Source organism: Miniopterus schreibersii, assembly GCF_964146895.1.
Source record: "Miniopterus schreibersii genome assembly, chromosome: 1".
NCBI lineage: Eukaryota > Metazoa > Chordata > Mammalia > Chiroptera > Miniopteridae > Miniopterus > Miniopterus schreibersii.
In genome coordinates this window covers 160,419,289-160,445,079 of record NC_138101.1, presented here as the reverse complement: position 1 = coordinate 160,445,079, position 25,791 = coordinate 160,419,289, and the positions used below count along the sequence as shown (strand labels likewise).

General features: G+C 46.7%; 1 protein-coding gene and 1 pseudogene across 4 annotated transcripts in view; one reads left to right on the top strand and one right to left on the bottom strand.

The window, feature by feature from the left end:
• The window catches only part of DAPK2 (death associated protein kinase 2), a 116,981-nt gene that overhangs the window by 68,789 nt on the left and 22,401 nt on the right, over positions 1-25,791 (top strand). For all 3 annotated transcript variants that reach the window (XM_081121577.1, XM_081121576.1, XM_081121578.1), the window contains exons 4-7: positions 3,447-3,585; positions 20,482-20,611; positions 24,169-24,217; positions 24,993-25,019. In XM_081121577.1, coding sequence (XP_080977703.1) covers positions 20,494-20,611; positions 24,169-24,217; positions 24,993-25,019 — 194 coding nt within the window. In that variant the 5' untranslated portion in view covers positions 3,447-3,585; positions 20,482-20,493. The remainder of the gene's footprint in view (positions 1-3,446; positions 3,586-20,481; positions 20,612-24,168; positions 24,218-24,992; positions 25,020-25,791) is intronic.
• LOC308564542 (sodium/potassium-transporting ATPase subunit beta-3 pseudogene) lies at positions 16,580-19,201 on the bottom strand (annotated as a pseudogene). The gene is made up of 2 exons: positions 18,379-19,201; positions 16,580-16,586 (listed from the first exon to the last, which is right to left on the bottom strand). The product of its transcript is annotated as a sodium/potassium-transporting ATPase subunit beta-3 pseudogene (transcript).

Genomic DNA, 25,791 nt, shown 5'->3' with positions numbered 1-25,791 from the left:
CCAGCATGTAGACATTCTTGTTACCCCCAATTCCTGAAAGACATTGCTGAGAGTTAGGGCAACTAGTCCCAGTTGCACGCTAGTACATGGAGACAACATTAGAACATGGCCAGGGTTTGGACATGGTCCTGACGATCAATTCCCTTGCTGGGACACCTTGCATGGCCAGTTCCCCTCCTGTGGGCCTCAGTTTCCTCATCTGTTATGGAAGAACTTCCATGTGGCGATAGTCATTATGTGGGAGGTGGGCCGAGGGAGAATGTGGAGACTCTTTCTCTGGAAGTTTGTTATTTGCTTCTGTTTTAGAGAATTTCAGACATATATACAAAAGTAGAGAGAGGAAGGAACCCTCAGATGCCCATCACCCAGCTATGAGTTAGCAAGATTTTGCCAATCTTGTTTTATATAAAACTCCTATTCCCCCTATTCCAACTGTTTATTTTAGTATTTTAATATTATTAAATTTAAAATATTAAATTTAAAACCTTTTAAAGCAAATCTCAGCCATTGTGTTATTTTACATGTAAATACTTTAGTATGTATCTCTAACTGATGACGGTTTTGAATTAATATTTTGTTAATCCTCACCTGAGGATATTTTTTCCATTGATTTTTAGAGAGAGTGGAAAGGAAAAAGGGGAGAGAAGGAGAAAGACAGAGAGAGAGAGACACTAGTTGGTTGCCTACTGCATATGCTCTGACGGCCAGGAATTGAACCTGCAACCCAGGTACATGCCTTTGACCAGGAAGTAAGCCCACAACCCTTTGGTGTGCGGGCTGACACTCTAACCCCTGAGACACACTGGCCAGGGCTGATGACAGTTTTTTAAAATGTGTTTATTACACCTAACAGAATTATCCAGTTAGGCTCAGGACCACCAAGGCTGTCTATGCTCCAGTAAATCTATGCTCCAGTAAATAGTGATACTCCCCGAGAGACCCAAAGATATCATTTTACAGTTGTTTTACTTGAATTCACATCTAAATGAGGTCCCCATACTGCATTTGGTTCTTTTGCCTCTTATTTCTGTTTTATTTCATAGCATTTCTCCTTCCCTTTTTTTTGATTCCAGTGATTTGTTGGAAAAACTAGGTCATTTGTCCCGTTGATTGTCTCACAGTCTGGGTCTGGCTTGGTCCTTCCTCGTGGCATGAACTTGTCCCTCTATCTCTAGTATTTCCTGTAAACTAGAAGTTAGATCTAAACTAGATACCCTTCCTATTGACATTGTTCACTAGAAATATAATACAAACTGCACATGCACTTTTAGGTTTTCTGGTAGCCACATGAAGGAGAAGTAAAAAGAAGTAGGTGAATTAATTTTAATAATATTTTAGCCCTACTGGCGTGGCTCAGCGGTTGAGCATTGACCTAAGATCCAGGAGATCGCGGTTCAATTCTCTGTCAGGGCACATGCCCGGGTTGCGGGCTTGATCCCCAGTCGGGGACATGCAGGAGGCAGCCGATCAATGAATCTCTCTCATTGATGTTTCTCTCTCTCCCTCTCCCTTCCTCTCTCTGAAATCAATAAAAAATAAAATAAAATATTTTATTTAACCCAATATATACAAAATATTATCTTAACATGTAATCAATGTAAACATCATTAACGAGATATTGTACATTCTTTTTTTTCCATACTGCATCTTCAAACCCAATGGATAAGTATTTTATGCTTATAGCATGTCTCAATTCATTAGCAGTGCATTAGAGTGAAATGTGATCCTACCAAAGCAATCAAGTTGTGTTTAGAGAAAAATATTTTACATCATTTTGGTTTGTTAATTAAAATGAACTCAAATAAAATGTAAAATTCAGTTCCTCAGTTGCACTAGCCACATTTCAAATGCTCAGTAGCCACATGTGACTAGTGGCTGCTGCATTGGACAGCATATGTAGAGGGTATTTCCATCACTGCAGGAAGTTCTGGTGGGCAGCACCGAACAAGAGGCGTAAGCAGATTTAGGTTCAATTTTTTTAAGCTGCAATACTTCATAGGTGTTGCTGTATACTTCCTATTGTACCACATCAAGTTTTGTTATTCTATTTTCATGATGCTAAGAATGATTAGTAAGTCCAGGTGTGTTTTCAGACATTTTTAAAGAAAGGAGAAACGAAGATTTTGATGTTCTTTACTTAGAACAGACTCAGTGGCAGGGAGTGATTCCGGACACTGGGATAAAAACCATTTTGGCTGTACAAGAATCATCCGAGGACACTCAGTATGACATAGTGGCGGAGAGTTCTTCTGCCTGGGTTTGAACCACTTACTAGCTTGTGTGATCTGAGGCAAATCACTTAACCTCTTGGAACCTCTGTTTCTTCAACTGTGAAGTACAATAATAATAGTACTTAACTCCTAGGATATTGTGATGATTAAATGAGATGATATACATACAGTATACATTATGCACAGGGCAAGTATTCAATGAATGTTAATTACTATTATGTTGTTGTTATTGTCAAAATACAGGTTCTAAAGCCCTGCTGCTGGAGAGTATAATTTGGTAGGGTCTGTGGTGGAACCTGGGAATCTGCATTTTACATAAGACCTCTAGGTTATCCTGAGTTCCTGGACTGCCTGTCCCGGATCCCTTCCTGAAATCTTTTCCTGGGTAACCCCTGGCTCTGTCCCAGCCCCAGAGAAGCACATGCTGGCTGGATACCTTAGCCTCTGTCGGAGGACAACCAAGCCCAGAAGGGGTGTCAGATTCAGCAAATAAAAACCTCCTGTTTTACCTGGCCATCCTGAATCCCTAATTCAGATAAAACTGTAAACTGGTATTTACAGGGGAGATTCTTTTTGCCCTGTGGGTCTCCATTCCCATCACATCAACTGTAAGGTGCAGGAGTGTGAAGTGTGAGGACAAAAGTAGTATTTTGTAGTTTTTAGAGATGAATATAATTAATGAGTCTTTATGTTTAAATTAGGGACCTTTGAAAAGGCCATGTTTTATAAAATGAAAGAAAGGGGCTTAAGAGCCATCTTGTTCAATCTGTTCATTATGCTGGTGAGGAAACTGAGGCCTGCCTGGAGGGGGGAGGTGAGTTGTCCAAGGTCAGTGGCAGGGCTGGTTTGGAACCTAGATCTCCAGTTTCTGGCCCATTTGTTACTTTTTTTCATCCCACAGCACTTGTTTCTGTCCTCTGCCACCTCAGTCACATGTGAGGGAGGGGTGACACCCAGGGTAACCAGGGACCTGGGTCTGGAGCCTTAGCAGAGGCATTTCTGGTGACACCCTCAGGATGGTTCCCGCCCTTGTGATCTAAAGGGAAGAACACAACACAAAGAAGGAAAGTCAGCCCCTGGCTGGTGGGCAAAGCAACAGAGGTGGGAAAGGGGATTCTGCCACATAGGGAGTTCAGGGGTCAGGTTCAGAAACTGAGCCATCGGCCTGGCCTCATAGCACAGGGCTGACTGGGCCCTCCCACTGGTTTTTTGCAGAGTGTCCGGAGGAGAGCTCTTTGACTTTCTGGCCCAGAAGGAGTCACTGAGTGAGGAGGAGGCCACCAGCTTCATTAAGCAGATCCTGGACGGAGTGAACTACCTTCATGCAAAGAAAATTGCTCACTTTGATCTCAAGGTCAGTGAGGGGATGGTGAGGGAAAAGAATTGATTTAGGAAGAATGGGTCCAATCTCTTTGATGGCATTGCCAAGAGGGGTCAGTGCCCACGTGGCCCTCCTCCCTCATCGTAGAGTTGAAAACTCTGAGTTCCTGAGAAAGAAAGTGTCTACCTCCCCAGTTTCACTTAACATATTAAAATTTCTTCACATAGCTGGACTGCAAGAAGCTTCTTAATCAGACCACAAACACCTTATCTCTCTCAGGAGTGAGTGGGGTGTCATTTTTAAATAAGTAGACCAATGACAGGAAACTTGAAACCAAACACATGTAGCAAGATTGAACTTACTAAGCAAGAGCTAACTCCTGAGGAGGCAGAACTAGAAGCCTTCAGAGGGGACTGCTGAGGTTGGCTGGCGCTGCAGACCCAGCACAGCACAGCCTCCAGCATCCCTTGACCAGAGGTTGTAAATCTTGGAGCCCAGGACCACTGGCCTCCTTCCCCCACCCCGCCCCATACTGTGGCCATCCAACTGCTTCTAGGGACCACTGATCATTTGTGGTAACTTCTTCAAGGTCGAGAAAGTTCACTGTGACCACACAGGACTTCATAAAGCAAGAGTGTGGTCAGAGTAGAATGATCAGTTCCTATAGTAACTGAGCTCCTGGGGTCACTGAGGAGGGTGTGGCCTGGGCAGACCTTTGGATCTCAGTGTGGTTATACACCAAGCAGGAAACACTACCTGGATTACAGAGAGCACAAAGCTCTCTAGACCACGATCAGAGGGATCCGTTTACTGAGGAGGAGACCCACTCATTTTTCTATCCAGAAATTCTTGTCACATTTTAAGCACTGTCTGGGTACCTGGGGTATTGTACAGATACAGAATCAACTGAGGCCCCAACTAGGTTTAGTTCCTCTTTCAAGGAACTTAGTACAGGAGGCAGAAAAGAAAGACCAACAACTCTAAGTGTTGTGATAGAGGGAAGTGCAGGGGGGCTGTGGAGCCTCAAGGAGGGGACATCTAAGTCAGACTAGGGTATTTGGGAGGGCTTCCTGGAGAAGGTGGCCTTTGAGTTGAGTTTTGAAGGACGGGCAGGCATTATCATAGGGGAAGGGCCTCCTTAGGAAGAGAGGCCAGCAGTGTACATGGTCCCCAAATAGCACAATGCATTCAGGGAAGTACAAGCAAAGGGTGAATGTGTTGAATGGCCAGAGAAGAAGTCAGGAGAGCAGGAGGCAGACATGAGGGCGTGGGAGCTAAGCCAAGGAGGTGGGACCTTACCTTGAGGAGTACAGGGGGCCAGGTGAGCATGGAGGTGAGGTAAGCAGGTGTGTGTTTCAGAAGGATCCCTCTGACCAGGAGAATGGAGGGAATGGTGGCAGCCTGGAGGCTGGGGTCCCAGCAAGGAGGCTAGTGCATTAATCAGGTGAGATGTAGCCAGTATCAAACTAATTCGAGGAGGGGAGAGATTTAAGACCTATTTTAGAGGTTGATCTGAGGATTGATCGGTGCCTAGTTAAATGTGGGAGATGAAGGAGAGAGCAGAGTCCAGGATGACACCCAAGTTCTGGTTTAGGGGACTGGCAGAGGGTATGGCATGCCCAAGCTCTCACAGCGACTGCACCAGAGCGCGGGCTCAGTTCTGGCACATGGATCTTACCCCCGCGCTGGTTCTGCATTGTGAGGTGACCTGTTGGGAGTCCCCTCAACATGGTTCCCCCTCCTTATGCCGATTGTCATCGTCTCTCAATACATTGAATTCCTCCAACAGAAGACGTTTTACAGAGAGCATCACTTAAGTGTCAAGGGGTAAAAGTTGGGGGTCACCAAGGAGGGTGTGGCCTGGGCAGACCTTTGGATTTCAGTGTGGTTGTACACCAAGCAGGAAATGCTCTACCTGGATTATACCTGGGCCTCCTTCCTGGTGATACTATGGACAATTAGCTTGTTTTCATGTCCTTGCTGGCTCCAGGAGACCGACTTCAAAATGGGCTCCTTTGTCTGTTCTCTAGTGGGTCTGGTGGAGGTAGGAAGGAGTTGTGGAGGCCTGCAGGCCCCATGACTACAGTGGGCGCCTGCTGTTTAGTTTGCTTCTGTGGCAGCCCTCAGTGGTGGTAGGGGAGGGCTGGCTGGGAGTTAGCCAGGTTGGGGTTTGAGTCTCCCTGTACCGAATACCAGGATACAACTGAACCTCAGTTTTTCAGCTTCGATGCAAATAATAATACCTGCCTGGCAGAGTTGTTGTAAGGGTTAGAGAGAAGTAGCGTGAAGTGCTGAATACCAAATACCAGCTCTGTAATAGTAGCTGGTGGTGGTATTTTCCTCCCCAGAACAGAGGAAAAGAAAACACAACTCTTGTTACAGTGTTTTGGGCCCCAATAGTCTAGGAAAACAAAGCCTGCTAGTGCTGTTCAGAATTGTCCAGTAGAGAGCTGAGATTGGTTGCTAGGTGGGGCTGCTGGTGGAGGATCTTGTCTGGCTCCTGGGCTCAGTCTGGGCATTTTCCATAATATGGAGAGTCTGGGTTTCTCCTGGATGCATGTAAGGTGTGGATGCTGCTAACGCCCACCCCAGCCTTGTATCCTTAGAGTTGTGTGGACTCTGGGCCTTCTGACTCCCCGACCAGTGGGTCCCTTGGCCTGGACCCAGCTAGGCAATTTCAGGAAGTGATAAGTAGCTGGAATTCAGCAAGATGACCTCATGATTGGGTAGACACTTCCTGGAGCCACAATATGCGTATGGGTGCCCCTCGCTGAGACTTCCCGCCAGCTGGAGGGAGGAGATTATGGAGAAGATCCAGCGTAGAGGGGGTTTCTTGGTTCCCAGTTGTTTCCTACCATATAAAATTCATTTTATATGGGTACATTTTTAAAAAATATGTCTTTATTGATTTCAGAGAGAGGAAGGGAGAGGGAGAGAGAGAGATAGAAACATCAATGATGAGTCATTAATTGGCTGCCTTCTACACAACCCCTAACTGGGGATTGAGCCCACAACCCGGCCATGTGCCCTGACTGGGAATCAAACCACGATCTCCTGGATCACAGGTCGATGCTCAACCACTGGGCCATGCCCGCCGGGCATAGATGAGTACATTTTTATTCCTGGTCTTAATTTTCAATGAGGGGCTCTGTTTTCCTCTCCTCTTTTATTCTGTTACTCTTTTACTCTGCCTCACCAAGGAAGCCAGGCTAGCCAGGCTGCCCCATGGGCATGGCCACCACATTGTGTCTGTGTTCCTACCCAGGACCTGTTCTCCACTCCCACTTCCCAGCTTGAAGGACCAGGTGCTGGAGGGAGGCCGGCTCTCTGGGCCGCCTTTGGAATATGAATGACCTCTACTCCTTTGTGTAGCCATTGTGCTGGGGATGCTGAGGCTCTGTCCTTGCTTACGACATGCTCTCAGCTTTGTGGCAGAAAGCAGATAATTGGACAAGTTAATGTTGACCAGCAGTTTTGGTAAACAGATCCTGGCATGCTATTGCCCAGAAACCTGGGATGGATCCTTATCACCCATAGGATAAATGTCCCCATTCTCAGCATGGCTTTCAGGCCTTTCTTAGGCTGCCTTAGCCTTGAGTCTGGCCACATCCACCTTTCCCACTCGAAAACCCGAGCCCCAGGCAACAAGACCACGGACACCGTTCTGGCCTCTCTCCTCCTCTGTCCATGCTGTTCCCACCCAGGAGGCTGCTGCTCTCCCTTTTCTCTGCCTGTGGACTTCCTGCTCATCCTTTGAGGCCCAGCAGAGACACCATTTCCTCTGGGAAGACTTTCCCATCACCGCCACCTCCCAAAGCCTAACTGAGAACTAACCTGCCTCGCTGCTTCCGTTGCCCTTTGTACAGACTATTGCTGAGCACATTTATTGCCGTGAATCACTTTCTGCTGTGTGTGTCTAGTACAGTGACTGACACATGACAAGTTACTCAGTGTTGAGCAAATAAGTAAATGAATGAATGAATGCCTTAGTAAGACCAAATGCATGCATGGCTGGCAAAGGCCCTTTTGTGTCACCTGGAAAAAGCAAAAGAGGTTGCAGGTAGATTTCAATTCAGTGATGTGAATATTTATTGAGGGATTATTTTATGCCTGAGCGTAGAGTGACAAACATCAATGTGATATAGTACCTGTTTTGCAAGGGCCCACCATCTACTGGGAGATGGCCATAGTGGGCTCAGTGGGGAGGCCACCTGAAATAAAAGCTAACCCAAGAAACGTTCACTTCCGAGAGGTAAGCTCTCTGCCTCAGCACAGTGAATACCATCCTGGTGTGTGGTGTAAGTTCTCCACGAAAGGCCTGCTGGCGTGGTGGGTAGGGGAAGGCAGCCGCTGTTGCCCTGCGTTTACAGGGATGGAAGGGACGCCGGGGCTGACTGCCCCTCAGCACCAGGAAGCGCCTGATGTGCCTTCAGACTTGCCTTCCACAGGATGGGTTAGCAGGAAATGGGGCTCAGTGCCACCCAGGAGCCTCACCCTGCTGTGTAATCCCAGCACAAATAAAGCGCTCGTAAAGGGCATTTTTGTGCGGTTTTGTGTTTATTTTGGAGTTGGGAGTTTCCTTTTTGCGTAAGGGTGTGTCCCCACCCTCCCCCACAGCCTTAACCTGATTCAACTTGAGAATTCAGAAATGGAAGACAGTTCTCACGTCTGACTAGTATTTTAAGTGAAAAGAATAAGGCATGAGAGTTGAATGAAATTGTATGCAAGCTGGGAACCCAAAACTTGGAAGGGACTTTTTGATTTATATAAATAGTGTTAGAAGGACTGAATTCCTGAGCAAGATACTCCAAAAATCCAAATTCTTCTATGCGTCGATCATCCTTTGAGCTGTTTTGTGTTCGTGATGTGATGGATTCTGCTCTTCAAGCTTCCATTAGAATGATACTAATAATATTTTAAATGTATATGGCACGTTCTAGAATATAGCATGCTTACATCTGTCCTCTCATTTGATTTTCACGGCCACCCACTGAGATACAAGGATTGGCCACTTTTTGCACGTAAGGCAATTGAGATTCAGAGGTTAAGTAACTTGTTCAAGATCACACAGGTATTAAATGTCAGGGCTTGGGCTCGAACTTAGTGAGGAAACATTAAGTGAAGCTGAGTGTCACCAGCTTTTATTTTACCAGATTCTAACTGCAGATTTCTTCTTTGGGTCATACCTTTTACACACAATTAATCCAAAGGTCTGTACTGTGCTAGAAATGTAGAAATATATCCTTTACACAGTTAATTTCTCGGTTACATTGCCTTTTCTTTCTAATAAGCTATTCCTCCTATTTAAATAAATTAATTTATATTTTATTAATTGCTATAAAATGTGCATGCATTTGAAAGTAGAATTTACAAGAATGAGACTGTTTCCACACTAATGCCTGGGGGCATGGAGTGGAGGTGAGACTTGGCAGAGATTTAACTGTCAGGTAGGTTAGAGTGAGAGTGTAAAGGTTCAGGGCAGACCAAGGAGTTTATATACGCAGCACAGTCATGGAAGGCTTTTTCCCTCAAAACTTTTTATTACGAAAACATTTCAAAACATTTGAAGATATTAGAGAAGAATACAGGGGACACCATCCCCCTAAACTCAACGTTTGGTGACACTTGCTTTACTGCTTTCTGTCTTTAAAGAATAAAAGAGAGATGTATTATATATATGCACATATAGCTGAGTTTTTAGACTTTTGGTATCATTTGAAAGAAAACTGTAGCCATCCTGACACTTCGCTCTAAACACTTCTATATGTATCTCCCAAGATTAAGGTCTGTCTCCTAACAACCCACAGCACCATTATCACACTTAATGGACAATAATTGATAGAAGACCTTTAATTAGTGGAGAAACAGGATTCTATTTCCGACTTAGGAAAAAAGTTCTCCCAGGAGGGGAGAGGAGGGATGGATGGGAGACATGGATGATAATAACAATGTGGGAAAGAGATAAACCAAAGGTACCCCAAAAACAGTTTTAAGTTGATGGTCTTTTATGCTATTATGAAAAATAATAACTCACAGAAAATACAGAAATGTACAAAGGAGTTACCCACAGACTTTCTACTCCATAACAACATTATTAACATGTGGTGTATTTTCTCCAACTTTTTATGAGCAGGTAGGGTGTGTGTGTGTGTGTGTGTGTGTGTGTGTGTGTGTGTGTGTGTGTGTGTTTTTTCAGGTGCTTAGAACTATACTGTTTTCATGATTTTCTCTTCGGCTTTTTTCCCTTTACATTCTTACCCAAGCAACCCACGTGTGCTCTGAAGTATTTTGCTTTGCTATAGAAGCTTTTATACAAGTCTTTCCTGATTTCCTTACCCTCTCAGTGTGTTCTGAGGGTTGGACCTGGTTCTAGTTCCTCCTACCCAAAGCTCAGCCTGTGCCCCAGCCTCAGAGTGTACCCCATGGACCCCTTTGTCTCATGCCTGCATCAGACTGTGAGACTGGAGCCTAGAAATGCATGCTGGCTGCTTCATCAACTCTTGCAAGGCCACCCTAGGAAAACCTGAGGACAAGTGATCTGAGGACACTGAGCTGAATGGTTGAAGGAAAGAACAAAATGTGCAAAAATTAACCAATGGAGAGCCATTATTAAAAGAATTGAAATGGGAAGCATTAAATCAACCAGCTGATCCCTGAAGGATACAGCAGGAGGCCACATGGCGAAGGGGAAAGGGGAGAGGATTGGGGGCTGAGCCTGCACTTGAGTCTCACCTCTGCTGTGAATGTTGGTGAGGTGACATCTCTGACCTTTCCTGACCTTGAGAGTGGAGATAAACCTACCCTCCCTTCCTATCCCACAGGAGTGGAGTGAGGGGCCAGGCAGATAACTGTTTATGAAGGGGCCCTGCAAACCCTAAAACTCCTTGCAAGTGCTGGCTGTGAATTTTAACTAGCTTCCCTGTAAGGCCACATTTCTCCCTATTTCTCTCTTGCCTCCAAAAAGAATTCAAAAAGGGAGGTGGACATGGAAGCATCAAAAGGGAAAATGAATAAGGTGGCATTTTCCAGCTAGCAGGCCGTGCAGATTCCCAGGGAGTCAGGACACTGTGTAAGGCTGATATGGTTGGAGGAGATTGATCATGATCCCATTTTACAGATGAGGAACCTAAGACAAAAATCCACTGCCCTTCTCCTCTTTGTCCTTATTGCTTTTGCCATCAGTGTTAGGTGCTCAGAGGCCTCTTGCTGCTCCCAGATGCCTGCGGGCTCCACTTTGGGCCCCTGGCTAGGCCTGACCCCCATTGAAGTATCACATGTTCAAATAGTACTTTTAAAAAGATATATATGTCTTTATTGATTTCAGAGAGAGGAAGGGAGAGGGAGAGAGAGAGATAGAAACATCAATGATGAGAGAATCATTGATCAGCTGCTTCCTGCATACCCCCTACTGGGGATGGAGCCCACAACTGGACATGTGCCCTGACTGGGAATCGAAACACGATCTCCTGGATCATAGGTCTATGCTCAACCACTGAGCAACGCCAGCCAGGCTCAAATAGTACTTTTTAAGTTCTATTCACAGCTCCACCATCAATCCTCCCACTGCAGCTGATCTCAGTGGGAGTGAAGGAATCTTGATTCTGGAAGCTAGGGTTGCAGAAAGAGCAGCTACCTTGAACTAAGACCTGGGCTTCACCCTAGCTCCACCACTTATTAGGTGTATGGCCTTGAGTAAGTTATTTAAGTTCTTAATTCCTCAGTTTCTCATCTGGAAAACATAGACAGTAACCTACTTACTGAGGTTCTATGTGATGGTATTCTGGTAACACCCAGATCTCTGGAAAACAAATATATGTACACACACACACATACACACACACATTATTGTAAATTTTATGATATAAAGATTTGTAACACAATTTACAAATAATAAAATATATAATACTTTTTATTGTAAATTCCAGAGACCCAATTGATTCTCATTGAATGCTCTCCTTGGTTTTTGCCAAAGTCTTGCATCAGTAGCCAACCTGTGGATGCAGTTGATAAATAAGTATAGTTCTAACAAGAATGTTGGTTGATATTTTTGTTTACATTAACAAGTAAGGTAAAAATGAAACAGTGAAGGCATGTGTTGGAAGTTTGCAAATGACATGAGTGACTTCTTTGATGAACTGGATAATCCTTTCTGCATATTGAAAAAAAATACTTCCCCCCTCTCTAAAAATCAATAAACTATTCTTTAAAAATATACTTCCTCAATTTGCTCTGCTATTTACAAAACAATGGCTATAGACACAGCACCCTTTTAAGTTTAATCTGCATTATTAAGTGATCCTCTCTAGCACTTCTTACATCTACAGTTAAGAACACAATAAGCCCAGCTGGGCATGGCTCAGCTGTTGAGCATCCTAGGATCCAGGAGATCGAGGTTCGATTCCCGGTCAGGGCACATGCCCGGGTTGTGGGCTCGATCCCCAGTCAGGGGTGTGCAGGAGGCAGCCGATCAATGACTCTCTCATCATTGATGTTTCTATCTCTCTCTCTCCCTCTCTCTCTTCCTCTCCCTAAAATCAATAAAGATATATTAAAAATAAAAATAATAAAATAAACTTAAAAAAAAAAAAGAGGACAGTAAACCAAGTCCTGATTTGTAGTTCTGTCAATTTCTGCAGTGTAAATACACCCACCATGGCCAGTTTTGATGTAGCAATGAGATGTCACTGACTAGTGCTGGGAAGAGGAGCAGGAGCACACCATTACGTAGTATTTCCCCAGTACAGAGATAAAAGGTAGAACTAACCTCAAGAGCATAGAAGATATTAAAATGTAATTAAAATTAGGAAGCAATAAGTTTTAAATAGAATTTATTTAAATATAAGTTCATATAATTTAATTTTTAATATTAAAATAATATGTAGTTCTTTAACAACCAACTGACAAAATTCCTGCAAATTGAACAATTGGCTGTCATAAGCCCATAGGCACCAGCTCTAGCACATCCCCCTACCATCTCCCCCCCCCCACCCCCCCTTGTTCTCTGAGACCCTGTAGGTGAAAGCATTTTGTCAGGAAGCCATTCGAGCAGAGTGAACTGCAGGTTGGGGTGCGGGTGGTGAGCAGGTCAGCCCCGATATAGTGGAAGGTGAGCTGGCCAGAGCTGGCCATTGGGCCTGGGTCACGCTGGAGGCTGGCAGGGAGGGACTGTCTGTGGTCTCATCTGTAGTGTGCCAGAGGGGAGTGAGCTGGAGCACCATGGAAGCCTGTCCACGGAGCAGCAGCGAGCAGCTTGCTTTCTCAGGCTGCCCAGCATTTCCTGAGTAATCTGGGGCAGTGCTTGACATTTGCAGTGAAGGTTCCTAGGCAGCTTCCTTGTCCCATGCCGGGCCCCTGCTCAGCTGAGCTGAGCAGCCTTACCCCGTGACGAGCAGGCCACATGGACACCTGGAGAGGACACAAGGCCAGGAATCCGCAGACTTGAACTCTGCTCCTTGCTCAGTAGCCTTGGCAGTCTCTTGACCTCTCTGGCTTGCTCTGCAACATGAGGGGACTAAATGATCAGGGGTCCCTCGCAGCCCTAGCACTCTGAGTCGGGGGGTAAAGTGGGGTGGGAAGAGGGAAACAGAAGATGAGGGAGGAAGGAGTGGATCTGTGAAGGCGTGTTCTTCAGGCATGTGCAGGAGATTCAGCAGGGATTCAGAAATGTTCCCAGGGATGACTATTGCCAACACTGCATCCCAGAAAGGAGTGAACAGACATAGCTACCACTCTCTGCAATCTCAGCGGGCACCGCTCCTTATGTGGACCATCTCTGAATCCTCAGACTAACTCTATGCCATGGTAGGTGGTGTCCCATTTTACAGATGGGAAACCAAGGCTCCAAGAGATCCAGTGACTTTGCGTAGGTTTCACCGTGAGTGGCAGAGCTGGGATTTGAACCCAGACCTGCCTGACTCTAAGCTGTGGTCATTTATACCTTACTACATAGTCCCTGAGGCTGCCTTCATCCTGCAGGGGCTCCTGGACATGCTGTGCTGGGTTCGCCCATTGACATGGGTCCCACCTGGAGGACCAGCTGCCGGGTTGGCACCATAGCAGGTACCTCTGGCCAGATGGATCCCCTGGGATGCGAAGGGGCATGTTGGCCTCTCCCACAGCTGCCTACCTAGTGGACTGAGCTGGGTGGGTTTGTTTTGACAGGTGAGGGCCGTTTTACCTCCTTGTGGCAGGCTCATGGGTGCCTATGGGAATGTGATCCCTCCCTCCAGGTGTGCTTTGGAGGTGATGTCAGGAATGTGGGTGAATTATTTGGTTGAAGTAAGTGAAGCTGGAGGAGAATGGCAGGAGCAAGAAAGTGTGGATATGATTGTACTACCCTAGAGCCCAGTCTAGCCTGGGCCCAGAGGCCTGTGGGTTCTTCCTTTGCATGTGGGGCCCAGAGCAGTGGGAAATTGGGAAGTGGGCCCACAGCCAGCTCAAGAGGTTATACCACCTTGCAACTGCAGAGCCTAGAGCTCGAAAAGGCTTTGAATATCAACCACTGTCTGTCTGAGAGTTGGGGGCTGAGGCCCAGAGACAGGAAGTGGCCTGCTTAAGCTCACAGCCTTGGGTGGTGGATCTGAAAGTAGAGTTTCTCACCCCCCAGGCCTGGGCTTTTTCTATCACCCCACCCTGTTTGGGGCCTGGGGGCAGGAGGGGGGTTGGGAAGCAAAGAAGCTTAGACCAAACCCTGGGGGAACTACTGCTTTCCTGGCCCTCAGGCTACCCTTGGGGCCCCCCTTGAGTCTCTTTCTCCTCCTGACCCAACCCTATAGCAGCCCCGTAGGAGGAGTGCACTCAGGTGTCCCTAGTGGTGGTGGTTGGCCTCTAGAGGAAGGACCACTGGCCCCCAATTCTTTCAACTCACATCAGCAAATTTAAATGAAACAGGCAGATGCAAGACACCATAGGGGATGCCAGGATCCTTAGAACTGATTTGAATTTTCTCGGGGAGGCCACCACACAGGAGAGCAGCATCACAATATGAGAAAGAGCCTGCAACTAGAAGCACACACTCGTCAGCGCTGAGGAGGTTAGAGCACAAGGTCACAGGACGTTTCATTGAAAAGTAAGGGAGCAGAAGGAGGCAGGGGTGGGGGGATAGGCTCTAAAAGTGTGAAGAGTAGGCGAGGCATTCTAGGCAAAGGGAAGGACCGGAGCAAAGGATGGAATTGAAGCATCGTCTTGGGCATGGTAATAGCACTCGGGGTATATGGGGCAGGTACAAGCAAGTGATGGGCAGTGAGGCTGGAGAGGCAGCATGGAGTAGCCAGTGCAGAGCCTCGGATGCCTTAAATATCAGGCAGGACATTGAGGCTTTCTCTCGTGGTCAGTGGTGCCACCGAAGATGTCTAACCAAACTGAGTGATGTGGTGGAGAGCCAGGCCTGGGCTGCCCGGGAAGTCCACCCTGACTCTGCTATTATGAACTGGTAGACCTTAGGCAAATGCTTTAGCTCTCTGAGCCTCTGTTTTCTCATCTGTGAAATGGGGTTGCTAACAGTACCTACCACTCAGGGTGGCCACAAGGATGATGTAGAACACTAGTGTGTTGCTCACTGTGGTAAAAGTTGAGTAGATGTCAGTCCCTGCATTACCTCCAGGGCATCATCAGGCTGTTAGTGGAGGTTGGGACAGCAAGAAGGAAGTCTTTTTGAAAGCAGAAGGAGCTTCAGATATGGGGTCCAAATGCCCTGGCCAGCCTTGAATCACCTTGGTGGCCTGGGAAAGAAGCAGGAAACATTGGTGGCAAGGAGCCCATGGCCTCTGTGTTCTTCCAGTCAGGGCAGGACAGAGCCCGAAGGTGCATATGGTCCAAATGGCCCAATGCATGAGTGCTGAAGTGGGAACAAGAACTCAGGTCCTGACCACCCAGCAGAGCGTTCCTGCTGTCCCGTGGCCACCTCTCAGTCTGAAATCCCCAGGCCACATCACTTTATCCAGACCCACCTTGGGACTTTCTTTGCCAGCACCTCTGTTTTCTCACTGAGATGAGGAGGTCCTTTCTGAGCCTCTGCACACAGCATGAGGGGCCAGGCCAGGCCAGGGGCGGGGGTTGGGGCCCCTTGCCTGAGTGAAACCATCACCGGAAGAAAAGGCATCCTAGATGGGAAGCAGATGCCAGAGCAGGGAAATTGCTGTACCTGAGCCAGGGTGGGCGATTGCTCCAGGTTGCCAGGCCTGAGCAACATTCTTGCTTCTCCCTGGGGTAGATGTCCAGGACCCTGAGAGCAGGGGAGGGGATTATTTATTCTAGTGGTTAGGAGCACAAGCTTTGGAGTCCAACAGCTAGAAGTTAAAATCCCTGTGTCCTTGAGCCCATATTTCAGTCTTAGATTTTTTTCTGGAAAAAAAACAATGAGGAATGGTAACACCCACTGCATAAGATAGCTGAGAGACTTTGGTGAGGCATAAAGTATGTGTCACGTGCTGGCAAGCACATTGCAGGGGCTCACTAAGAGGCCTATGTCTTTACTCAGGGGACAATTATTGAGCACCTGATGGACTCCAGGCTCTATACAAACCTTTAGGTAGATGATAGGGACAAAACCCTCAGGAAGCTCAGAGGGGAGACAGGTAAGTGAGCCACCCCCCTGGGACAGTGGAGGAGGCACTGTGATAGAGGAAGTGCAGGTGGCGTGGGAACCGGGGAGGTGGCATGGGAAGGCCTTCTGGGGGAGGTACTGTTTTCACTGAAATGTGAATAGGAATCAGCCAGCTTGGGGTAGGAACTGAACAGGAAGAGTGTTCCAAGCAGAGAAGTCACTTGCTTGCTGTTAGGTTCTTGGGGTGGGGCCACCTGGGCGAACTCAGCATACAATTGTTTTTCCTCCCTGTCATTCCCCACCCCTGTCCCTACTGCCCCAGAGTCCTGGGAATCACCAGGTCTGGAGTGTCTGCCTCTGTCCACCGTGGCTCCCATCCCCATTCAGTGTGTGCTGCGTGGTAATGCCTGGGCCTCGAGCACACTGTGGTGATCAGGGGGAACTGGGGCCCTGGCCCCTTGGCTCCAGAGACAGGCCTCAGGGCTATTCCCTGGAAGAGAGGAGAGGTTTCCAATAAGGTGGCTGAGGAATGTGGTAGGAGAAAGGCCAGAGAAGCCACCTGCCCAGGAACTGGTGTGCAGCGGGAGGGTGGGGCTGCAGCTCACGGCATGGGGTGCCTGGACGCTTGGGGCCCATGGGTGGCTACCTGGGAGGTGGGTCAGGGGCACCCGAGTGGGACCGCCTGCCTGAGTCCTAACTCCTGACCTTCCCTTGTCCTCACTCTCCGTTCCGTAGAGCCTAACACTCTGCTTTGCCTTGGGAAAGGACTTTGACACATTTCAAAATAAAGTTGAGAGACGTCTCCGGAAGGGAAAAAGAATAAACTAGCTTAAAAAATGCAAAAGGAAATGTTTTTGTTTTTTTTAAAGGCAGGGAGGGCTCAGCCAGCTCATTCAAGTGATAGTTTCCAGCTACTGTGACATTAGGTCACAGAGATGTCAGGGTGCTGAGAGGCTTGGGGTGGGGGCATCTGGGGTGCCTTCAGTCCAGTTTCAGAATCAGTTTAGCTACAGAGAGGGCCATTACCAGCCTACCAGCCTCTGTGATCTGCACAGCAGGGGTAGAGATGCAGAGACCCGAGTCCCCCCTCTAGCCAAGGGTCCAGTAGGGGAGCTAGGACAAAGACAGCAAGGACTGTCGGACAGGGAGAGCGTGCCAAATGTCATAACAAAAAGTCTCAAATAAGCACAAGGGACCTGGGGGAAGGAAGAGTTTACTTCTGAGGGTGGTGTTGGGGGGGGCTCAGTGCTAGGGAAAAACAGTTTCAGAGATGAGGTGGATTGAGTTAGACTTTGAAGCCTGGCTAGGATTTCAGTGGGCAGAGATTGAACAGGATTTCCCAGTAGAGCAAATGGTGTGAATAAAGGTGGGAGGTGGGAAATTCTTCAGTAGCTTGAGAAAGAGGAACATTGAATTTTCTTAAATATATGTATGCACATTTATTTGTTTATCTATTTAAAACTGCTTTATTGAGATATGTCACATTCCATACAATTCACCCATTTAAAATGTACAACTTAAAAAGTTGTGTAACTAACGCTACAATCAATTTTAGAAAATTTTTATCACTCCAAAACAACAACCCTGTACCCATTAGCAGTCACTCTCCATTCCCCCTGTCCTAGGCAACTACTAGTCTACTTTCTGTTTCTATGGATTTGCCTATTCAGGATATTTCGTACAAATGGAATCATGTAATACGTGATCTTGTGTGACTGGTTCTTTCGCTTAGCATGTTTTCCAGGTTCGTCTGTGCTCTAGAATGTATCGGTACTTCCTTCTTTTTCTTTTTTACCTTTCAAACCCACTTTTATTTTATTTTTTCTTCTTCACACACAGAACTTCTCCACACACTACATTTTTTGCAGCTATAAAATCACTCATGTTCAGGTAACATTTTATCCTAAAACTTTGCTGGCATCAAAATATAACAGTTAACTAGTGTTAAATCTATAAAATATTTACATAGCACAGCACATTAAGCTTTAGACACTTGGCAGTTAAGCCACATAAAAATAGGACAAGACCCCCATGTTCAGAATCAGGTGTTCATGGTCCCCATCTAGAGGCTGTGCCATGGTTCCAAAAGGCAGCAGAGGCAACAGGCAGTCACTCCAGAGGACATCGAATACTATGGTCAGGAAGCGCATTACTGTGTTACCCAGTGTCATGCACCACCCCACCTCTCTCTCGGGTGGTCTCATAATTCTAGAATGTCAGGTCCAGCTGATACAAAATGAAGGCAGACAACACATTTACCCTGTGGAGATATTCTAACGTACTGTGTTTTGAACGCAGCTTGTCCGAAAAACTTGTCACGATCATTATGGTTTTTCGGGTTGGGTGATCCGACAGTCTTGCACTTGACTATTACTTTTTTGGGGGGTACTTCCAGCACCGAAGCTAAGCTGAAGAGCAACTAATGGCTGTAGATACCTCACATGTAGTTTTCCCCCATAATATGGAAAATATTTTAAGTTTCTATTTCCCTTGGGAGGATAAGCTGATGGAGTTGTTGTGATTTCACTCTTAGGAACACTAGAGCAGTCTCTCCTTGGTTCTCCCTGAGGCTTTAATCCAGTTATTCTGTTCACTTTCACAAGACTGTGAGGGTGTCCATTGGAGTAGCTGGAAGTCAGGGTCACCACACCACTGCGTGCTTGAAGTAAGGTGGCAGGAAACTGACATGCAACATAAACGGGCCCCTTCTGTTCACAGATACTCCATCAGGACAGGCTGTGAGGTGCTTCTGTCCTTCTAAAGCACATTGCTTTAGCAACTTCTTAAGGTCTTCAGCGTACCCTTTATGGGGCTCTGGATCAGACACAGTGAATGAATACCCCAGTGCTGATCCTGGTTTTGGAAAAACAGTAAGTCCTGGACTAGAAATCTGGTCACAGTATTTTGGAACCTCCTTGTTGAGAATCTGAAGCACAGCCTACGTTGTGAATGTGGAGAGTGCAGCCAGGAACCCATAAAAGAGTAGGTGGAAGGGCAAGATCAAACCCCAGCTCTAGGCGGTGCGCCTCAGGAACTCTCTGGTGGTCGGGTGTTGATGAAGATCTTCCACCCCACCAGGCTCTGGTTGAAGGACTTCTTGTCTTTTTTTCACCATGGTATGCGCGCCCTGGCCAAGGGGAGCTGCAGCCCTGGGGGTAGAGGCTGCAAGGAGCGTGGAGGTGCATCCTGGCTCCAGCAGGGCGCAGCCCAGCAGTGGCAGCAGAGGGTGGGATGCTGAGGACAGCTCCTCCCTGCTGGTCGCACCCAGGCCGATTGCCTTGCCCCGGTGGGTCTGCTGCTGAGGCTGCGGGGCCTGCTGTCTTCACTGCCAAGCCAATCCCCATGCGTCCCTGCCGTTGCCACGGCCTCCCTTTTAATTAATTAATTTATTTATTTTGCCTTCTTTCCTTTTTGTGGCTGAATAGCATTCCACCATGTGAATACACCACATTTTGTTTATCAGTTTATGGGCATCTGTGCTGTGTCCGCTTTGAGACTCTTCTGAACATGCTGCTGTGACTTTTGTGTACAAGTTTTTGTGTGGATGTATGTTTTCAGAACATTCCACTGTCCATGGAGTCTAGGAGAGTTGTGGTGGGAGTTGCAAGAAAGAGGGTGAGGCAGAGGGTGCTCCGAGCAGATGGGGGGGAGTGAGAAGGTAGGCTCAGGATCCTTTTCTAGCCTCACTGGGAGCCTGGGGTGTGAGGCCAGGGTAGGGCTGTCCCCCGACCACCGCACACCGCATTGTTATGTCAGATCTGGCAGCTCTTTGCTGGAAATAGCCTGGACAGCTGGTGTTTTCCCTGGAAATCAGGTCCATTTTTTCCTGTCCCTGTTGAGGGCCAAAATTAGTTGAGCACGTAGAGATGTGTAAGCCACCTATAGGCTAGAGAAGAGTATTGTCAACAGGAAGCTGGCCCATCAGGGGAAAGAGGTGGTCGGGGAGGCAAAGGTCAGTTAACCAAGTGTAAACCGAGGCTTGGCTGTGACACCCCTACGCCCAACACGTTCACACAGAGGAGGAGGTTTTGTATGTAGGAAATGCTGCAGCTATCTCCCTGGCCCCATTTCACAGATGGGGAAACAGAGGCACTGCATTGAAGGAATCTGCCATTCACAGACAGACAGGTGATTAAAGCAAAAGTCTCCAGCTCTGCTGTGAGCAGCAGGTACAGCAGATTTGGTAAAACCCAGGCCTTGCCCTCAGTGCTGTGCCTGTTTTTGAGTTGACAGGAAAAGACTGAGGACACAAAAACAAGAAAGAGTTTGTTGTTTTAGTCTCCAAAAAAAGAACACCAAACCCCACCCCAGCCCCAAAGCAAAAACACAAAACAGGGCTTTAATTACCATCTTTTCTTTTCTTCCTTTTTTTTTTTGTTCTCCAGCCAGAAAACATTATGTTGTTAGACAAGAATATTCCCATTCCACACATCAAGCTAATTGACTTTGGCCTGGCTCACGAAATAGAAGATGGAGTTGAATTTAAGAACATTTTTGGCACACCAGAATTTGTTGGTGAGTTTTAGGCCTGTTTCTCTCCCAACTAAAAATCTGATATCAAAAGGTAAAGAAATCCCTGTAACAAACCCTGTGTCTGGGTCTATGGCCTCTGGGCTACTAGAAACCTAATGGGTGGGGAAGGAAATGTCTTGCTGAGCCTTTGGATGAGGGTCCAGGGTTGGCTTTGAGCACCCACCCAGTGGGGCCTGGGAAGGCCAGGTGGGGCTAGAGGCCTTTACAGAGTTAAACCTTTCCAGAGCTGGTCCCACCTCCTGCTCTTAGATGAGTTTGTTGTTGTTGAAGATTTAAAATTACCTCACCCTCTTGCATTCCTGTAAATTCAACTTTCTCTGAAAAGAAAAAGGGAAATCATCTGCCGGATGCCAGAACCTCCCACTCGCGTCTCCTGTATGCCTGTCCTTTATTTAAGCACTGGAGGCCCACCTGCAGCAGGGCCCTGCCAGCTCTCTCTTCCCTCTATTTCTCTCACCCTTGGGCCAGGTCCCAGAAACCCCCTCATGGGGCTTGGGCTGCAGGTTGGGTTCTTCATAAAGAAACAACCTTGCAAAGGGGAAAGGAATGAGAGTTGAGAACCACTGTCTCTGCTTTGGGAGTTGGAGTGGTCTCCAAAATGGAGGGAGGGCATGATCTCCTTAAAACGCAGGGACTGAAACTTCTGACCACAGTCTAAACAAAAAGGAAGACAGACTGCATCAGATCATTCACTCTGATGGATTTTCAGGCCACACATACCAGCCCTGCAGCCACTATGGAATGGTGCTGCAGAGGCCCCATAGACTCACCAGCAGGGTTACCCTTGCTTTTGTGCCAAGTGCTATGCCTGATGCTCTATAGACATTATCTCATTTAATACTCAAACCACCTCATGAAGCAGATTTAATTATCTTATCTATCAAGAGCTTTGATCAGGGCAAAACAACCAGTAGGTCGTGGAGCTGAGATTGAAATACAGACACATCCAACATCAAAACTATGTTCTTTCCATTACACCAGGTTGTCTCTTTGAGGAGACCCTGCCCCAAGGAGCTTATAATTTGTGGAAAGAAGCCATCAACCACCAAATAAGAGTGCTGTAAGGCTCTTTGCAGATCATCTGGTTATTTTATAAATGTGGAACTAGAGGGCCAGAGGATTCTAGTTAAGGTCGACCAATGGTTATTCTTCACCTTCTGTATGAAAAGTATTGGTGAGGTACTAGAGACAGGCACATCGACGGTAAGGAGCCACATTCAGAATGACACACCCAAGGTCACAAGATGAGTTGGTGGCAGAGCCAGCTTGAACTGGGGCATAAGACATCTGTTACTGAACTTTTTCTGACACAGTAGTTGCTGCCCACCATTCACATATGTAGTAAAAATGTATATGTTTATTTAGTTAAGTCATACCAAGTATTAGATAACAATAAATGGTTCAATTAGAAAGTCAGGGCAATCATTGGCAACAAGACAGGATGTGATTAATTGGAAAGAGAGTGATATAGACAGCTCTCAAAAGACTGTTCAACCAAGATATCTAGTTGGTTGAACAGTCTAGTAAACCAGTGGGAAAATATCCTCAGGTGAGGATTAAAAAATAAAAATAAAATAAAATAAGTACTTATGAATTAAGGGAAATGACCTCTGAAGGGGCATCTCAAGGTAAGAAGTAATAGGAACAAAGAAATCAGTTAACATTAGGCAAATATAAACATTTTCTATTTAAATAATGATGAAGTTTTCATTGTGAGGATAAAAAAAGGACAGAACTAAAAACTGAAAAAAATAATGTTAGGACAGAATGCTTGAAATTAGGGTCCTGTATTGTTAGAGGAGGGTCAAAATGTTGACTGTGTTAGAATTTGTTAGGTAGACATAGTAAAGTCACAGGGTAGCCATTACAAAAATATAAGTTAGGGGGAAAGACAATAAGAAAACAACGCAACACAAAATCAAGAGAGAAGAAAAGCATAGAAAAAAATGGACAAACAAAAGCACATAAAGGATAGAATAAGCATATAAGTATATCGAGCAGAGATAAGCACTGGAAAATTAGTTGTGCTTCTCACACTGTCTATTATGAAAAACTTAAACAAAAATTCTTCAATCTGCCCTGGACTGCTTCTTCAGTAAGATACAAGAAAAATAAATTTCCAGAAAAATTATCACAGTTTGAATGTCACAGCAATGTCATGTTGCTGTATGCGTCTCTAAATGCTTACTCCCAATTTCTGTGCCTATCTTGTCTGGGCCAGTGACAATTTGCAGACTGTTTGTCTGTGGACCACACTTTGAATATTACTGTCCTAGACAAAGTCTTTCATGTGTGTGTCAGAAGACATGTACAAAAAAAGTTCATAGAAATGGTGTTCCAATAATAAAAGAAATGGAAACCATTCAAATGACTATTGAGAAGAGAATGAGTTAAAAATGATACCTGTATATTCACACAATGGACTATTAGCAGCGAAAATGAAAGATCACGAATGAACATTCAATGAACACTAGAAGCATAATGTTGATTGGGGGGGGGAGTCAAGTGATGGCAGATCACATGTAGTATGACATCATTTTTATGAAGCTAAAAAATAAGCAAAGCCAGAATAATGGTTCCCTGTATCTGGAAGTAGGGAGAGGTGGGAGGGGGGGATGGTGGGCATACCCTGTAGATGCAGTGGCTTTGACATTGTTTTAGATCAACAAACTTAGCCTTTCCCACTCCCCACCTTATTCCTTTAGTGGTGAAACAGGCTCGGCCTTTCTCCCTTCTCTTGCCTCTGCCCTCTCATTCTCCATTTCTTAGCCAACCTTTTTAAAAGAGTTGTCTACACACTTATCTCCACTTCCCACACTTAGGGCATCCTCTGGCCACTGCAGTGAGTATGAAGTTCAACACTTAGTTTCCAGTGCTTGTCTGCTGACCTCTGGGGTGCATTTGGTCTCCTTTTCTTCACAGTTGAGTCTTCTTTCCTAGACCCTGCACCCTCTCCTGTGGTCACCACATCATTTGCACAACTACTGTTTCCACCTATACTATGACTCCCAATTTGATGGCTCTGGCCCAATCCCCAATGTCCAGCTTTTCCTGAACACCTTCCCCAGGATACCCCTGAGGCACCTCATCTGCACCCCAGAATGTCCTCCTGCCCCTCAGGTGGGAGGTACCTTCTTTCAGACAAGACTCAGAGCAATGTGCATTCCCTCTCTGCCGTCTTCTCCATCACCTTCCAGTGCTGACCTGACTGGTTTCCACCAGAGAATTCTAACGTAGGCCTTGTCACTAGGCCTCATTTTCCCTTCTTGCATCTTCCTCTCCCCACCCTCCTCTTCCTTTTCCAAACATTTCTATGTGTGTTCCCTCATCCTCACTATCAAGGCCTCTTTGTAAAAGAGGATAACAGGCAACTAACTTCCTCAACACTCTTAGAGCTTGACTATCTCCTTCCTTTGCTCTGATTTTCCTTAGTGGGGATTCAAGATGGAGACATTTGGCACCAAACTCCCTAAAATTCCCTACAGCCATCTCTTCCATTTTCATACACCTGCTGACTCTTCAATATGGCTTTTTTTCAGCTCCAGAAATTGTGAACTATGAGCCCCTGGGCCTGGAGGCTGACATGTGGTAAGTTGTGTAGGCCACCTGGGTGGTCTAGGGATCTTCCAAGGGCAGAAGGCCTCAGACCCTGCCTCTGGCTGATAGCCCTCTTGACTGCGAAAACCCCTTTCTCCACACTCACCTTTCAGAGGCTGGCTGCTCCAGCTGTGCTGGGTCTGAGGCCTGAGCAGCTGGAGGCAGCTAGGCCTGGACCTGTGGCCAGTTAGAACATGGCAGAGGCAGAGAACAAGGGGAGAGCTGAGGCTGGAGGTCCAGGATCACCCCTGAAGCCTGCCACAGCTTCAGTCAGTCTGTCAAGTGATCCTGGAGAGCCTCGTGTTCTCGGCTTGGTGGTGGGCCTGGGGATACCGCAGTGATTGATTCTCTGTGCAGATAGGACTTGTTTCCTTTGAACAGTGCTTTAAAGTTGGCTGTGCACTTTGATTAGTTGGTTTTCTAAAATCCTCCCAGCAAGGCTGTGAGGTAGTTATTATTGTCCTTACTGTATGAGGAGAAGGAGGCTCAGAAGTGATAAGGGACTTGCCCCAGTCACAGCCATCAAGTGCAGGAGTCTGATCTTGAACTTGTGTCCTCGGACTCAATGTCCAGAGCTTGATGACTCCAAATGCTTCCCTGGGTGCTGCTGAAGAGTGGAGTGGAGAGGACTGTGGGGCTTGAGATGGCATTCAGAGGCCACCATGGAGGGGCAGTGGCCCCTTCCCTTGAGAACTGTGCGGGGAGTCCCTTGCTGGTCCAGGATTAGAGCCAGGAGGCCCTAACTTGACTGTTCTTTGTTTTGCAGGAGCATAGGCGTCATCACCTACATCCTGTGAGTATCCCTGATTCTGGGTCTCCCACCCAGCTTAGACCTGAGGGAAGTGGGAGGAATGAGAGGGGGGCAAGCAGACAGACAGACAAACTGACATTTCCTGAGCACCCACCATGAACCAGATGTGTTCGATCCACACGGCAAACCTGAGGCTAAGACCACTTCACACATTTGACCCTGGCTTGGGGTTGGGCAGGAACCCAGGAGAGCAGCCTGTGGCCCTCCATGCTGTACAGCCTGTGTCCGCATCCCCACTGAGGCCAGCAATCTACCGCTCAGCTTCACCCAAACCCAAGTTTGCTGTGAGAATGTCAGCTTCACTTAGAAGCCTTGTGACAACTCTCAAGCTGCCGTGCCCTCCCTGATCCTGCCTCGTTCTTTCCCTTTCTCCCCTCCTTTCCCAGCTCTCACATTCTCCCTCCTCCTTTCTCCCCAGAGTCTTTCCTGTATCGAGCTGCTTACACAGAGATTTCCTGCACAGCTCTGTGTAGTTGATCTGACACTTTCCATCTCTGTGGCCTTGGGCAGATTCTTAACCTCTCTCTGGGTCTGTTTTTCTCATCAGAAAAATAGGAATCACAAACATCCCACCAGGGGTGTGTTGTGAGGGTTAAATAAGCTGACATGTGCAAATTTCCTAGCACTGCTCTGGCACCCAGTACATGCCCGATTAGTAGGTGTTTATTCCATCAGTGCTTCCAACTGGTTTCCACTCACAGCACACCTGGAAAAATGCTATTTCTATGGCACACTGGGTAAGAGTCAGCCCGTA